Here is a 16,892-nt window from a genome sequence, read left to right as displayed (position 1 = left end):
TGGAGAAGAAACCCTCTTCTCTGATCTTTTCTGACACCCACAGGGGGATGGGGCTACCTCTAGGACCCCCATCCCTTCCATCTCCAGGACAAGAGGTCTTTTACTTCAAGTCGGACATGAAACCTGCGCTCTGTGGGTCTCTAGGCTTCTCATTCTCGTTTGGATCTTGATATTACTGTGACTTTCTCTCTTCCCTATGTGTAAGTCTCGGGATGAGCGCCCCCACACACACACACACACACACACACACGTACCGTATATCTCAGGGGGGTTTCACCCCCTCTATCTCAGTCAGGGTCCAATCTTACATTCACGGATGTCACTCCATCCTTACTGAAGATGGACACTGTCTCGGCACAGTGACAGATTGTGGCTCGTTCGGTGTCCACCCAGCCTCTTGTAATGCTCTCCTCCAACAGAACTGTAGTGGTTACTATTTGTCTCCTTCTATAATTGCAGTCTGTTCTTTCTCTCTGCTCCGTAGCTTGTGTTATGTTGCAGGACTCTCATTTTGTGGATACTTCTTCCCCTTTCTCTTCATGGTTTCCAAACTCTGTCAGAACCGCTTCTTTGTGAGCTTCCAGTAGGTTGGTCCACACTGACATTGTTAGTTCCTGTTTACACTATATGGTAAGGGTATGCAATCTTTATCTGCCCTTCCCTGCCCTGCCCTGCCTCCTCCCCCCCCCCCCCCCCCCTTCCCCTCCCACAGGCCTCCTACGCTTCCTGCTCTTCATACCCTCTTTCAGCAGATCCCTCCTCCCTTCCCTCTCCTTGTAAAGCCCATAACTATAGCTCTCTATGGGGTGGTGCTGTTGATGGACAGGAGTGTGGAATTTGTGCTGTCAGGTTTTGGTCTCTGCCCTCAACACTGAAGTGACCACACAATTTAATGTGTCACACAGCACTTTCTCAGCCAATTGTCTTTCCATCTGCAGCCATGGATTCCTCCTCACCCCTCATTTAATGGAGAGTTCAAGACAATTTGTGCGACATCGATCCTTTCCCAATCACCTTGTCTTCTCTTCAGCATCAGCCAACTGGACACACTCCCAGACGGCTCTTTACTAATGCAGGTGGGAATGCCTTTTCCTTGGCTGCCATTCCAGCTGCTCCACCACACAACAGCATTGATGTGTCCATATGGAGTTCGACCAATACCATCCTTTTGGCAGCTGCTTCGGCGATTCCTTCTACCTTGGGTTCTCGACGGAAGACGGCCACTTGGTGGACACCCCCCCCCCCCCTCCGAAATTTCTACAGTTCTAAGTGCTAGAAACAGATTTGTTGGGAACAATAGGTCACTGCCATAGGGCCACATACATTCCCTTCACAGGTGTGAGGTTCATTTTTGGCTACCATCCTCCCACAGGCATCCCAGGAAATTCTCTGAATTTTGTTATCCTCATTAGACCACACTCTATCGCTGAACAGTTTGCTCAGCATTTCACCTGGGCCTCAGTGTTGGCCCACTATGCACCCGCATTCCATCTTCTCAAACATGATCTGCAAGTACTCCCTCTATCTTTCATTCCCCACCACCTGGTGCCCTATAACGTCCCATTTAGCAAGTAGAAATTCACCAGGGATCTTGCTCTCTGTCCCAACACAGCTCCCGGACCATATTGTGTTCACAGCCAAATACGTCAACATTTATTAGAGGTGAGTCACCGTAATATACTTACCCTTTTATTAACCATCTCTGGAGCGATGGAGAATTTCCTTCCCAGTGGTGAAAAAGTGTTGCCATTTCAGTTTTGAAATCTGGTAACAACCTCTTCAGGTGGACAGCCATCATTCAATCAGTTTAACTGAAGTTAATTGAACATATAATGAGTCAAAATTTGTATTGGATCCTTGAATCCTGGTACCCTTTTTCTGGAGCCAAGGATGATCTTTGCCGAGGCTGCTCTACTGCTGATAATTTAGTCCACCTTGAGTCAGCTATCGGAATGGCTTTGGCCCAGTGTCGACACCTTGTCGAGTCTTCTTCGATCGACTTAAAACGTACTGTGTGATTTGGCTCCACGATATCCTTACATGAGTGGGGCCTCTGTGGTCCACTCCCAATTTTTATCCCGGACTTTCTTACATGTCACAATTTTCATATACAGTTTGGCACCTCTCATGACACCTCCCATCTCCAGGGGAATAGGGTTCTGCAGAGTTCTGTTTTGATTGTGTGTGTTTTTAGTGGCTATCAATGGTTTTGTGGCAGCTCTGGATGTACTCTGTCCCCCTCTTTGCATCGTGATGATTTTTGCATTTATTTTTGTTCGTACGTGACGGGCATTTCTAAACACAAACTGAAGGGAGCAATAAACAGAGTGCAGTCTAGGGTTCTCACTCATGGCTTCCTTTTTTCAGCTGCCCAGACCTGTATTATTAATTTTTGCTGTCACCTAATAGTTCTTCCCCATCCATATCTGTATCTTGATAGCTAGTCCCTCAATTCTGACCTTATAATCGCTGCTAGCAATCATGTTTCTTTACAGACATAGGCTCATTTTAAATATTGTTTTAATTAAACTATGTTGTTTGCCTTTACACGTGTACTGGGCCCATAACCTGATGAAAAATATTATTTTAAAGACAAGAAAACATTTTGTTAACTTTATAATTACACCCTGGATATGAAAAGAAAGAAAAAACCACATTTACTGGGAAAAAAGAAACACACAGAAGTTACACAAAAGCAAAGAATAAAGATATTGACAGCAGAGTCATGGAGCAGCACATAAACATAGACCTCAAGGAATTTTTTTCTTGTCTTTTAACAGTATGGAAGCACATCATTCGCAAGAGGCACATTTGAAAAGATAGGACCATTTCATTAAAACAGATACACTATATGATCGAAAGTATGCGAATACCTATTAGTGGACATTGATATACCATATTTACTCGAATCTAAGCCACACCTTAAAAATGAGGCTCTAAATCACGGAAAAAAAATCCCGAATTTAAGCCGAACCTGAAATTTGAGACTCGAAATTCAAGGTGAGAGAAAAGTTTTAAGCCGCACTTCCAAATCGAAACAAAGTTGGTCCATTATAATATGAGACATAATTTAGGTCGAACGAATGACGATACAGCTACAGTAGTTTGGTTCGAGTCGTTAGCTTAGCAGTTAAGCTTTACCAGGTAGCCATTGCTATGCGCCAGGTGCTCCGTCCGTATTTATTCGGGTACCCTTCCTTTTTCAGGTGCTTCGTCTGGTTTGAATTCATTGCTTATTTTTCTTTGATCTGATAAGTGCCGTTCTCTTTGTTATAGGTGTTCACGTCACTCTAAGCTGAAAATGCATTACTGTACTGTGCCATGCATTTTTTGTCGCTTTCTGATAATGAGAGTTTATGGCCTGTTACCGCCGCTTATAGATTTTTTTTTATGTAAAAAAAAAAGTGGAGGATTCGTCTCATTAGTGAAACAATGGCAAGAGACTGCTATTTGTTGTTACTTACACTGCTGCTTTCTTTGATAATGATCAACAAGAACCAAATAATAGACTACGTATGATAGATGATGTTCTGAGCAAGAGTTTAGCGAAAATTTTTATCCGTTTGAAAATCTTTGCAGACAACTCTTTTAGTACATTACATTCTGCACTGAAATTAGTCATCTTAGATTTAAAAATTTAGTCAATTGCCGTGCTTCATTTCTGACTGTATCACTATTAGGCATAAGAATAATACGAATATAAACATGACATAATAAGTGAATTCTTCCGCATTTGCTGTTGTCTCACTCTAGTTTCGTAGTTTATTAGGCAGACAGGAATTAAATCAGATAGCTGCAAACACGAAAGATTACATTACAAAATGTTTATATTCGTATTATTCTTATGGTGAAGAGAATACTGCATGTGATTCATAATTCATAAAAGTTCCTATTAGCATCCATCTCTTCTCACTGATAGGAAAAAATTAAGAATGTAGAGTTTCCCATATTGACAAACATCCCGAACAGTCTTGCCAGTCGGATTTTCGTAGTACATTGAAATGCTGCCACATTCGAAGACGAACAATACGAAATTTGTATTTCCTTCGTTGGATAATGTATGAAAATGCAGTGGTTGAAAGTCGGGCTGGAGAAAAAAAGCTAGTCTTCCACTTTTTTAAATATTTGGATTACAAAAACCGGAGAAAAAAGTGCGGCTTAGATTTGAGTAAATACGGTAGGGTGTGTCAGTCATTTTCCCTTATGCTGGCTTGAACTCTCCTGGGGATTCCATCAGTAAATTGTCTGAGTGTCTGTAGAGGAATGGCAATCCATTCTTTCTCAACAGCTGAAACCACCAGAGGACAGTGGGGTCTGCAGTAAACCTGATGTTCTAACTCTTCCAAATGTGTTCTGTGGGTCTAGATTGGGACTATGGTCAGGCCAGTCAGTTTCAGGGACATTATTGTCCAACCACTGCCTCACACATGTTGCTTCATAACGGTGTGTTGTCATGCAGATACAATCAATCATTGTCTCTGAACTGTTCCTCTGCTGTACACAATACATAATGCTGTAGAATGTATCATATCCTTCCACATATCGTGTTTTCTTACCACAAAAGGGAGCCACACCCTAACCGCAAGAAACAACCATAAAGCCATCTCCTCCATACTTCACTGCTGGTGCTGTATGTGATGGCGGGTAATGTTTTCCATTCATTTGCCAAACCCAAATCCTTTCCTCAGGTTGCCAAATGGTATAGTGTGATTCATCACTCCAAATCACTGACTTCCATTCATCCTCTGTCAAGTGTTGTTACTCTTTATACCACCTCAAGCATCATTTATCATAGACTACAGAAATGTGTGGCTTATGAGGAGCTGCTCGACCATTTTACCCCTTTCTTTTTAACTCCCTACGAACTGTCCTTGTTTGCTGGACTATGGTAGCACTTTGCCACGAGTGACTCTTTCCACTGAGTTCGTCCTTCTTGGGCAGCTGTAAGGGTTGAAATGTCTCCAATGGATTTGTTACTCAGGTGGCATCCAGTGACAAGTCCACGTTTAATGTCACTAAGTTCTGCTGACTGATCCACTGTTATAGCTTTTCTACTGTCAACATAATACTCCCCCACCTCCATTTATACTCACATCTAGTGGTCAATTCTGCATTACGTATGGGTGTCCAGACACATCTGATCTTGATGGTTGGTTGGTTTAATGATTAAAGGGACCATACTAAGAGGTCATCAGTCCTTCCTATCTGGAACAGCCAAGTCAACAAAACTACACACCAAAGAAGGGCCCAGTGCGTGAGACCTGAGGAAAGAAAATCCCAAGGTCTACTGAAGGTCAACAAAGTCTAGAGAAAGGAACAAGGAAGAAAAAAGTAGAGGGAAGGAAGAAAAGTGGTGAAGGTGCCCTGTACAGGGTGCATTCAGATCCCCCTAAGATAGAAAGTGCAATGGGGGACATACAGCGCACCACTTACTGTACACACCCCACCCAGCAGTGCCTAGGAAAGATTAGTGACATGGACAGGGCAAGAGAAGTACAGGAAAACAGAGCAAGAACACCAAGTCAAACATAACATGTGATGAGAGGGAAGAAGAGCAAAAGAACTGGTAGGGCGAGGGCTGGGGGCAGACCACCAAGCCCAGACAGTCGCTGTCCGTTCAAGGCAGAGGGGCATAAAACCAGGTCAGCCACTGAGGCATCATCTGCTAAAACCAGGAGTAACGAGTCAGGAAGATTTAGTCCGCTGCAGGGTGACTAGGTTATGACACTCCAGCAAAATGTGGACCACTGTCAAACAAGCACCATAATGACAATGGGGGGGGGGGGGGGGAGATGGAGGAGATGATTGACTCACCCAAGTATCCATAATGACAATGGGGGGGGGGGGGGAGATGGAGGAGATGATTGACTCACCCAAGTATGGCCAGTGCTGAACCAGTCTAAGATGATGGAATCTTTGTGAGAGGCTAACATGGAGGACATCCTCAAGTCCACCGTCAGCCAGGGTCCAGACAAAGGGCACAGAGCATCCACATTGTTCAGGGACAGAAAAAGGGAATCCTGGATAGACAGGATCAAGGGAAGGGGAGGGTAACACCAGTCAAAAGGTTGTAAACTGTTCAGAGTAGCTACAAGTGAGGAAGCACTCATCAATAAAGGAACAGATATGCTCAAGAGCACGAAATATGGCTACCAACTCTGCAATGAAAACACAAGGAATGGAGTTCATTACATCCTGCATGAACGTAAGCAAAGCCAGAGTAACTGGCAAACATCAAGCCATCAGTCTAGACAACATCTGAACCCTGAAACACACTGAGAATGGAGGTGAATTGGAAGCAAATATCCTCAGAATGAACAGAGTCTTTTGGACATTGTGATAGGTCTAAACAGATATACCACGAGGGGCCCTTTAGTAGGCTGGAGAAGAGGTGGTAGAAGGAACAGCTAGAGTTCAGAAAAAGACGGGATGCAGATGGCAGTCATAACACCAGACCTAGGTCATTGTTACAGGAGGTGGAGATGGATCTTCTTATCTGCAAAGAGGAGATCATAGTTCGGGTGCTGTGGGGAGCAGTGGAAGCATAACGCATAAATGATCAACTGTTGTTGGTGCAGAACGAGCAATGGTGGAACCCCTGCCTCCACTAAGACGTTGGTCACAGCACTAGTCTGAAAATCCCCAGTTGGATGGGTCTGTAACATCAAAGGTGATGCCGAGCCGTGTGCGAGACTCCCATAATCTAGATAGACCAATGCCATATGAGAGTAGAGTAGTCCACACCCCAGTTTACGTTGCTTCGAGCTATTGAAGACCAACATGTCCACTTTAGTTGACGAAAATGAGATGTCATATCAACCGAGCATCAAAGGCCAGTCAGAAAAAAACAATAAGTGTTCACCACATTGATTGACTACTCATCATAGCGCAGATCCAGATGGGGATGGACTATACGGCAACAACAGAAATGAACAATGCCAGTTTTGGCAGCTGAAAAATGGAAGCCATGAATGAAAGCCCAAGATCGCTCCCTACAGTCTGTGTTATGCAACGTCTATCGCAGATATACAAAAATAAATGCAAAAATTATCAGCACACAAAGAGGGGAACACCACAGGGCCTGGAGCCACCACGAGACCATTGATAGCCACCAAAGTTAGAGTGATACTCAAAACAGAACCCTCTGAAACCTCATTCTCCTGGAGATGGGAGGTGCCAACCTTTACCTGAAAAGGGCAGATATGGATAAAAATTGGGAGCAGACCATGTAGACTCCACTAGTGTAAGATGGCAAGGATATGGTGTCACCATGTGGTATCATAAGCTTTATGCAGATCGAAGAAGACTGCAACAAGGTGCTGACACTGGGGAAAAGCTGTTTGGATAGCAGGCCCCATGTGGACTAAATTATCTGCAGTGAAAGTGCCTTGGTGAAAACCACCCTGAGTTGAAGCCAAAAGGTCCCACGATTCAAGCACCTAGTACAGCCTTTGACTCGCCATATATTCAAGTACCTTGCAGAGGACATCGGTTAAACTGATCAACAATAGCTGTCCATCTGAAGAGGTCATTTATTCGACTACAAAACTAGAATAATGAAACTTTCTCACCTTTGGGAAGGGAGTTCCCCCCTCACTCTAGAGATGATTAAACAGGGAAGTATATGTCATTGACTAGCCATCACTCTATACGTATTGAAGCATTTGGTCGAGAACCCAGTCAGGTTCAGGAGTTATCAGAGCAGAGAATGGGGTGCTAAACGGGGCATTATGAGACTCCAGACAGTGAGGTACGAAAGATAAACGGAGTTGTTTCAGTTGGTGTTTGAGAATACGGAACACAGGTGGATAGGGGACCGACATTAGCACAGGTAGATAGTGTACTGACGCTGAGGTTTGGATGAGATGTAGAGCAAACTGTTCAGTGATAGTCTGGTCTGGTGAGGATAACAGCTTTCAGTGAAATTCCTGGGACACTTGTAGGAGGATGGTGGCCAGAAATGCACCTGATCTGTTCTCATACCTGTGAAGAGAAACTATGTGGCCTTATGTGCTGCGACATATTGTTTCCAAAAAATCTTTTTTTGGCATTTGACAAGATAACAGGCTCAGGCATGGAACCGTTTAAAGGCCAGGAAGTGTTAGAGAGGTAAATGCCGTTTGTAGCATTGGAGGGCACAACAGTGTCTTCAAAAGCACCAGGAATTTCGGGGGGCCACCAAGTGGCAGTCTTCCATTGAGGAGAACTCGAGGAAGAAGGAATCGTAGAAGCAGCTCTCAAAAGGATGTCAGTGTTCAAACTCCATACAGACACATTGATGCCATCGTGTAGTGGAGCAGATGGGATGGCAGTCGAGGAAAAGATATCCCGGTCCACATTAGTAAAGTCCCACCTGGGAAAGCATACATGTGTGGGTGATGATGGTGATGGTGATGATGGTGATGATGATGGTGATGATGGTGGTGATGATGATGATGATGATGATGAAGGAAAGGTAAGATCATCAGAAAATGATGGGATGTTCCACAAATCATTGTGAATTCCTCGTTGAACAGAGGAGGGGGAATCCAGGTCTACCAATGAAAAGATCAACGGCCGATAAAAGTGCAATGTGCCTTACTGAAGTGTGTGGTGACTCCACTGTTAGAGGCAGAGGTCAAGACCTACCAACAAGTCTTCAAACATTGTGCGCTGGTCAGGGGTCACAGTACCACCCCACATATCTGTAGATCACTTTGACAAGGATATTGGTCATGTCATGGTATTATAGTTTAAGAAAAAATCACATATGGAGGCATTTACTTACATACAGGTAAAGTTTGAAAGGGTCAGGTAGGCTATGGTGGCCTTGTAATTAGAACTATCTCAGCATTTGCCTGATGTTATCTAGGGAAACTACTGAGAACCTAAAGCATCATGATCAGATAGAGAGGCGCATCCATCCACCTGACTACAAGACGAGTCTTTTTTATTTATTTATTTATTTATTTATTAAGTGCCATTTCATTTGTTTATCTCAGGTGTACACTGCTGTCTTGCAAAGAAGGTATTAAATAATGTAAAATGCAAGCATTACAGTGATCGTTCATTTCTTGTTACATCACACTAAACACACATTATTTTCATAATGTAACACTGCACACTGTATGCTGAGATGAGAACTATAGCAACATTGTTTGTTTTCCATTTTGTATGCTGTAACATTCCATTGGTATATCTGATAAATTGAGTCAGCATCTCTCTGTAATTGAATCAGTTGTTGAGCTCAGAAATAAAAGGCATTTGTATTGTAAGTCGCAGAGCTTTGAGAATAAGATTTTTCAGGGGATGGGGCAGGGAGGGGGGCCAAGTGAAGGAGAGAAATTATGTAGTGTGAAAGTGTTGTATGAAGAGAGAGAGATTTTATTATTATTATCATCGTTGTTGTTGTTGTTTTTTGTTTACTTGTTTTACGCTTTTAGCAAACCTTACTCTTCGTTGTGTAAGTAATCCTTCACTGTATAGAATGTTTGTGGGGTAAGAAATTTTTAACAGTCTTTAGTTCATGTTACTAATCTCTTTAATCTCCTGCGGTGAATTTTTGTACAGTTTTGTTCCTTGGTAGGATACATTGTTTTGAGTTTTATGTTTATTATTTCAAGGTAAATGTAAGTTCAGTCTGTATTTTGTGCCATAAAAATGGAAGGAGTTGTTCGTGCATTGTTTATAGTGTGTGTTTTTGATGCGCACAACTGATTGGTAAATGTACTTTCATGGTGTAGTTAATGTCTCCAGTGTTTTGAAAAGGTTTTTACAGTGAGTGTAATTACTGTTTTTGGTTGTTATTCTTATGGCTGTTTTCCGTATGGTGAAAACTGTGTTCATATTTCTGAATGTAAATCTCTTATATTGATTGTTTAAGTAATCAGCACAAATTTCTCACATAAGATTTTATATTTTACAGGTTGTGTTGGAGACAGAAATTACAAACCGCCCTGCCCTGCGACTGTATGAAAATCTGGGCTTCGTTCGTGACAAGCGCCTTTTCCGTTATTACCTGAATGGTGTGGATGCTCTTAGATTAAAGCTGTGGCTGCGATGAGTTATTTGCTGTGGAACTTATAAAACTCAGGAAAATTTACCTACCTTAATGTGTTATGGAACAGTGAAAATGCAAGTGTGCTCTATCTCATTCCACCAGTTTCTCCTTTGAACATGCCAGGCAAATCATCTTGGTAGCTTGTCAGAGTTTCCTGGCACTTCAAAAATGATGAAATAATATTTAAAAGGAGCTAACTTGGAAAATAATGCTGCAGTACATCCATATTAAACACCATAAGTCAGTGAACATCTGCCCATTGCAGCCGTACAATAGAACTGTGAGGACAGTCAAAAGATTCCTTGCTTTCAGAAAGCAAACACTTGACGGCTGTGAAATTTATGATTATCGGATGTTTGCGGCAGTTTGTTAGTTGGCAGCATGTGGAAAGAACCTTGAGACATTTGTACGTGCCAGATAAAATGCGAAGAATTATCTGTGTTTGTGAAATGTTTTAAAGGACCTTTAACGTTATTATATCTCTCAAAGTTTTGGTGATTTCCAGATCCTGTAACCTTATTTTTCCCCTCTAAATTATGCACATTTTAAATGTGAGTTCATCCCTGTTATAAGATTTATGACTTGTTAAAAATATCGTTCTGATTTCCTGTGAATCACTGTTTACTTTGACAGGTGGTTGTTACTGGCCGAACATTATTATGAAAGTAAATTTTGATGAACTGGGTATGTTTTGTGCATTACAATTACCTGGTTTTAATGATTCCAGATATATTTGTTGTATTCACATTTCATTTAGCTGAACTGCAAATATATGCCTAATGTTTGCTGAGACTCGTCTTCCAAAGTCTTGTGTTTCCTAGTAATATACCAGCCTTCCTAATTTTGCTTGCAAAGAAATCCTTAAAATCAGACGTTTGCAGAATGCAAACAACTCTTGGACTGAATGTCGGACGTCAAACCATTTGCTGCATAATAGATTCATGCTTTTGGAGGATATCTTAAAAGTACTACATAATCTCAGTTTAACAATAATTTGAGATAGCTTTTTGCATTGGAAAATAAATTATTTTAATCTGTCAAAAGTTTTGTACTTTAGTCATTGCTATTGTCTGTGATATTAAAAGCCCAGTTATCACTATGAATTTCTTAACTGACTAGTCTTGGAACTGATAGCACTATTGATTGTGCCTACAAGTGGAATTGTGTATTGTGTGAATTTATTTACAAATATGGACTCTTAGACACTGTGCTTATGTATCTTCTTCCTTTCACCTGTAGTATGGAAGGAAGCATAAGCACATGGTCTTTTTTTATTTTTGTTCACAGGTCACACCTTTTATGTATGAACTGAATGTAAATGCACAGCAAATTGGCCCACCATAATTGGAATGTTAATATCCACAGCTGTCGTTATCCTCGTGCTTAGATGTATCTAACCTTGTCATCTTGTGATTTGAAATATATTTGTTTTGCTAGAAGTTTTTTATCAGTTTTTTCTAGTTTTCATACAGTTTCATGGGATAAGCATTGAAACCCAGTATACAACGTCGTTCAGAGCAATTAACATCTAACACTTCATTTGGCATGCGTGTTGTTTAGGTTCAGCTTGTGGTTCTTTATTGGAAAATATTGTATAATTCAACACAGTATTTCAGTTATATACAATACAAATACATGTGCCAAGTGAGTGTGCTTTGGTCAGTATTCTGTATATTTTAAAGAAACTGAAGCTCAAAGCTGCAAGTTTATGTTGTTTGTGCGTCTGTGGATTTTTCTGCAAAATTCATTTTCAAAATAAAGATTCTTTTGAAATATCCATTTAGCGAACTTCAGATTTCAACCATGTGTTGGCATATTATTTTTACTAAGGCTTTATTTATAAACTAAGTGGAGACTTTTGCCATCATAAACTATTTTACCTTTCTGGGCAGTCTAAGAAACTAATTATCAGTTTGTAATTAAGCTTTTTCATTTGCTGTATTTCAAGACAATGGCTTGTAACTTGTGTTGTGAACATAATTTGAGTTTGCCTACCAGTTTTCTTGTACTGTCACCCAAAAATTTCCAGTGGAATTAATGTTTCAAGACACTAATGAAAACACTAACTTAGTGGCCACTTTGTGCGTATAGTGTAATACCGATGCTCAGCTTCTTGTATCTGCTGTAACAATCTCTCATTATTTGTCCATATAAGTACCTGAAATCTGGGAAATAGTGCATACAGATAGATTTTTTAGAAAATTGTGTAATTAATTATTCCAACTACCTGAATAAAGGGTTGCATTTCAGCTACAGCAATATTAAAGAGAAAGACACAACATAATCATGTTCTCTTTTGGCTGACAGTTATGTTGATTTCCAGCAAAACCCTTTTTTTTTATGACTTTGATGTTGATCACATTGCTTCCATTTGTGGTATAGACAATATTATTGCTATCATATACATTATCTTGCTACACACTACAGAGAGCTTATACTGATGTTAAATCTTTGTTCTAATGGCAAGAAATTTTTTTATAGTTTAGTATCCTTCTAAGTATTTCATTTATAATTCTTTGCCCTCATGTTTTGTTTGTGACTTGTTGCTTTGAATTAATACTAATCCAGTTCCAAATAACATTCGTCCTCATTTAACATACTTTGACTGTTGTTGTGTCATAATTCACTGTGTTCCAGTATTACATGACAGATCCTTAATCATTAAACAGTTTCATTTTATCCTTTTTTTAAAAATATTTTTGTTTTAATGTAAAAGATGCCATTGATGTTTCTTGATGTATTCAGGTCACACAAAAAATTTGAGAGACAACGTCTGTTTCCCAGAGCTCACATCCAGTCTCCTAGCAATGTCATGGTGCTACAGTTTTGTGCTAACATACTATAAAAAGAAAAATTTTTTTAACTTATATTTTTCCATCTGACTACAAGATGTTCGCAAATGGAGCAGGGACATAGTATTTGCTGCAAATCACAGGCAGGCCTGAATTTCATTGTGGCAGATGCTTTCAATTTACAATGACCCCCCCCCCCCCCTCCCTCCCCCTCCTCCCCCCCCCCCCCCGCTCTCTCTCTCTCTCTCTCTCTCTCTCTCTCTCTCTCTCTCTCTCTCTCTCTCTCTCTCTCTCTCTCTCTCTCACATGTAAAATGCATGCCACGGGGGACTGAACTGCTAAAAAAATGAGTTGTGCATATAAAGGATGTCTTTTTACTTCATCACACATGTGAGGAAGAGAGAATCAAACGATCAAACGAAAAGAATAGTTTTCAGTTAGAGAAAGTTAAATAAGAAAACACAAAACAAAAAGATTACGTGAGAAATAGTCTTTAAATACAGTAAACTCTTGATTATCCACCATAATTGGAGACTTGTAACCTGTGGATTATAGAATTCCACAGATAATCCACAATTAAGATAAACAGTAATGTATAAGGGTTATTCAAAGTAAAATTTAATTACAGTGTCATAAATAAAACCACTGAACTAATTATTTACAATAAATTATACTTTAATCATCATGGTACATATGAAAATGAAGTACTTACAAAGAAAACAGTACAATCTAATTTCACATTACATTACACTACTTTGAAACAAAACAGTCTTGAATCGATTTCTGTCTTTGTTAGGTAGCTTCTCATTTACATAATCACACTACAAATTTTACACTTCACCAATTTGTCAGAGAGGGAAGCATCTTCTTGCTGCTCCATGTATAGTAACCCAAGAATGGTTAACACAGCATGTTTTCACTTTTCACACATTGTTTGGGACTAACAGAAACTGGTGACTATCTTTCACAACAATTAAAATCCAGTGCTTGCAGTGTTACAGCAGCATGTTGTTTACTACACTTTTTGTAACTTGAGATTATCACTCAACTGTGACCACTGTCGGCATAGGGAAAAACTTTATTCAGCAAAAAAAAGTGAGGGAAATAGGCTGTGGATAATCTGCAAAACAGGTAATCCACCCGTGAATAATCGAGAGTTTACTGTAACGTCTTCTAGGCAATGCTTGCAAACCAGTACAGAGATGATTGTGCGTACAGATGAGAGATCTAAACCCAGTCTGTGCCTGCTGAAAAGATAAGGAGCAAGATTTAATATATGATGATGATTGTAATTGTCTTCATGTAAAATTTACTGTAATTATTGTTTGTATTTGAGATGTGAAACATGACAGAAACAGTTACTAAGTTTTCTGTCTGGAAAGAGAAAATGTTGTACATTTTGTATTGGTCTGTTGGATGTACTGTTTCCATTAATCTCTGCTTATATTTGGAGTAAAAGTAACTATTTTAACAGAAAATTTGAAATTTGTGGCACCTACGATTCAGCTCAAAGTGACTTAAGCTGTCCTAAAATGGGATCACATTGAAGTCGCTAATTGCAAACAATGGAACGATTGCACTAGGACTTGTTATTTTGCTACAGGTGTGCACTTGATATTTAGAATTTGGAGTTTATTATTTACAGCATATTATACTGAAGACAATTTTATGTCTTTGCAGATTAAATAAAACATCTCTATAAAAGAAATACTGTTAAGGTATAACGTAGCATCACTGACTCAAAATTGAACTACAGATGAGGATTAGTTTCATTACTCAGAAAAATCCTGTTAAATGAAATACATTTACCTACTCAAATGAATATGTGTGTGTGTATGAGTGTGTGTGATTGAATTCACGAATATACTATATGGTCCAAATTTGTTGTGAGCCTATCCAGATCTAAGAAAGAAAATAATCCACAAAGATCTTGGTTAGAACATATGTCTTGTTTTAGCACTTCCCTTTTGTGTTTCTCAAACCTCTCAGGTGTGCTTGATAAGACAGCTAAAAGTTGAAGCTTTGATTTAGATAGATCTTAACTACATTTTAACAGGTTTGTATGTCAAGAAATTTTCTATGTAGTATTCAGATAACTGTAAGTTGTTTGTATTTTCCCATCCGAGATAGATGGGGAGCTTCTACTTTTCTGTAACCAAAAAAAGAATAGTCATAGAAAGCTTGTAGGCACGCAAATACAAGAAGTCTGTTCCAATTTGAGACATCTACAAAAGATTCATTGTACAGTTCCAGTTGTCTCCATCTCAACAGTTAACTAGGATGCTCTCATCATCTATCTCATGAGATGAACCCTACTTTTGTTATAATTTTTTTTTTATTATGGGCTTGTATTTTTCTGTTACCTTAGTACAGATTTGTGGTTTAATCACCCTTATAAAACCCATAATAATGTGTGACGGTTAGTTTCGAAAGAAAACTATTCGTACAAAATTACTTTTGATGTAGTATCTTTGAGTCTAGCTGAAAATGGGTCCCCCTTTTTGAATTACAAATGCTGAGCTTTGAAATGCACTCTCGGACAATCTGTTAGCTCTTCTGGGACAACAGTGTAACTTGGTATGTAATTACTACTGACATTTTAGGTTAGATGTAAATCTTTGAAAGTGCACCCACTAAACAGTTGAGAGGTTTGATAAATTTATGTAACAGCAGTGCTTTCAAAAACTAAATTTGATTTGTATTACTGTTTTTAAAAAATAAAATAATTGTTACGTTTATGTAACAAAAGCAAAAAAGAATGCAAGAGATTTATATGTTAACTGTATTTTATTACAGCAGTGTTATGTAATTATATACTGGTGTACTAAAGAGCAAGCTCATTAAAACCGTGATTTTAACAAGTGTACAATTAAATTCATTGCTTTATATGTGCTGAAAACTAGAATATATGTATCCGCAATATCAATTCATTTACAGACTGGACATGTTTGCTGTCATAAAGCTCCACAGTAGATTGGGGGAGGTGTGAGGAGCTAAGAAATACAGGGTGGTGACTTCACTGGAAAGCAAGGAAATCTCAGAGAAACTGAATTTACTGCATCAATCTGGAAGACTTGGGGAATTCTGGGAGACTCTATGAAGAATTTATGATGATCCAGTCCTGCATATTTAGAACTGTAATTACCAGTTTTGCAGGTTACTCTTGACATGTGTTGCAGACTGCATTTCCAAATGAAAATCAGTTAATGGATGCCTCCATTCTTTAGCTACTTGAGTTTCAGTTGCAAGTAAATTAAATATTTCTTTTGGTATACAAAGAACTTCAGTGACAGACTCCACAAATAAGTTCACTGCTTCAATGTCTGAATGAAGCATGCATGAGCTATGTTCGGCACAAGTCATCTTACAGAAGGTCGCCAACTGAAAAATCATTATTTTAAAACTACTTTCATTCAAAGTCATCATTGTATCGTCTGTGTCCTCTTTCAAAGCTTCCAACCAATGGAAACTCCAGGTTGGAATATGAATGACATAAGGGAAAGACAGATTGCTACTCATGGTGTAGATGACAGGTTGAGTTGCAGACAAGTACAGTGAAAAGACGTGCATTAGCTTTTAGCCAAAGCTGCCTTCAGAAAAGGAAACACACACACAGATGTATTCAAACAACCAAGCACACCTCATACATACATACATACATGCATGACTCAACTCTGGCAGCTTGAACCTTCGTCAGACTATCTGTGGATGGAAAAAGCGGGCTGCCTCTGTTGTCCAAACTCAGCAGGTGTGTACAATCAAATCTGCATGGAGTCTGGGGAAATACTAAAACTCTCAAAATAATTGAGTCAGTATTGATTATATTGTACCATGGATGAATGCGTATAAACTGACTTTTCTCTTTTTATGTAGGACAGAAACTAATTGTACATGCATTTATGGTGCCTCTAAAATGAGTCTACCATCACAACAAAGGTTCTTCCTCGTTAACATGTCCATCTACCTCATAAAGTACCTTTTAGCTGTGTAATGTGATAACTCATTGAATACTTGCTCGAATCCCACATCTAGTGCTGTCCACTTAGTGTGTCTTTCTGAAC

General features: G+C 39.5%; 1 protein-coding gene across 1 annotated transcript in view; it reads left to right on the top strand.

The window, feature by feature from the left end:
- LOC126291711 (N-alpha-acetyltransferase 30-like) overlaps nt 1–15,693 on the top strand; it is a 79,773-nt gene extending 64,080 nt beyond the window's left edge. The window contains exon 4 of the mRNA XM_049985368.1: nt 9,905–15,693. Coding sequence (XP_049841325.1) covers nt 9,905–10,042 — 138 coding nt within the window. The 3' untranslated portion in view covers nt 10,043–15,693. The remainder of the gene's footprint in view (nt 1–9,904) is intronic.
- Nucleotides 15,694–16,892: the final 1,199 nt, after the last annotated feature.

The sequence above is a fragment of the Schistocerca gregaria genome, chromosome 9 (assembly GCF_023897955.1).
Source record: "Schistocerca gregaria isolate iqSchGreg1 chromosome 9, iqSchGreg1.2, whole genome shotgun sequence".
Lineage (NCBI taxonomy): Eukaryota > Metazoa > Arthropoda > Insecta > Orthoptera > Acrididae > Schistocerca > Schistocerca gregaria.
This window is presented reverse-complemented; position numbering and strand designations above follow the sequence as displayed.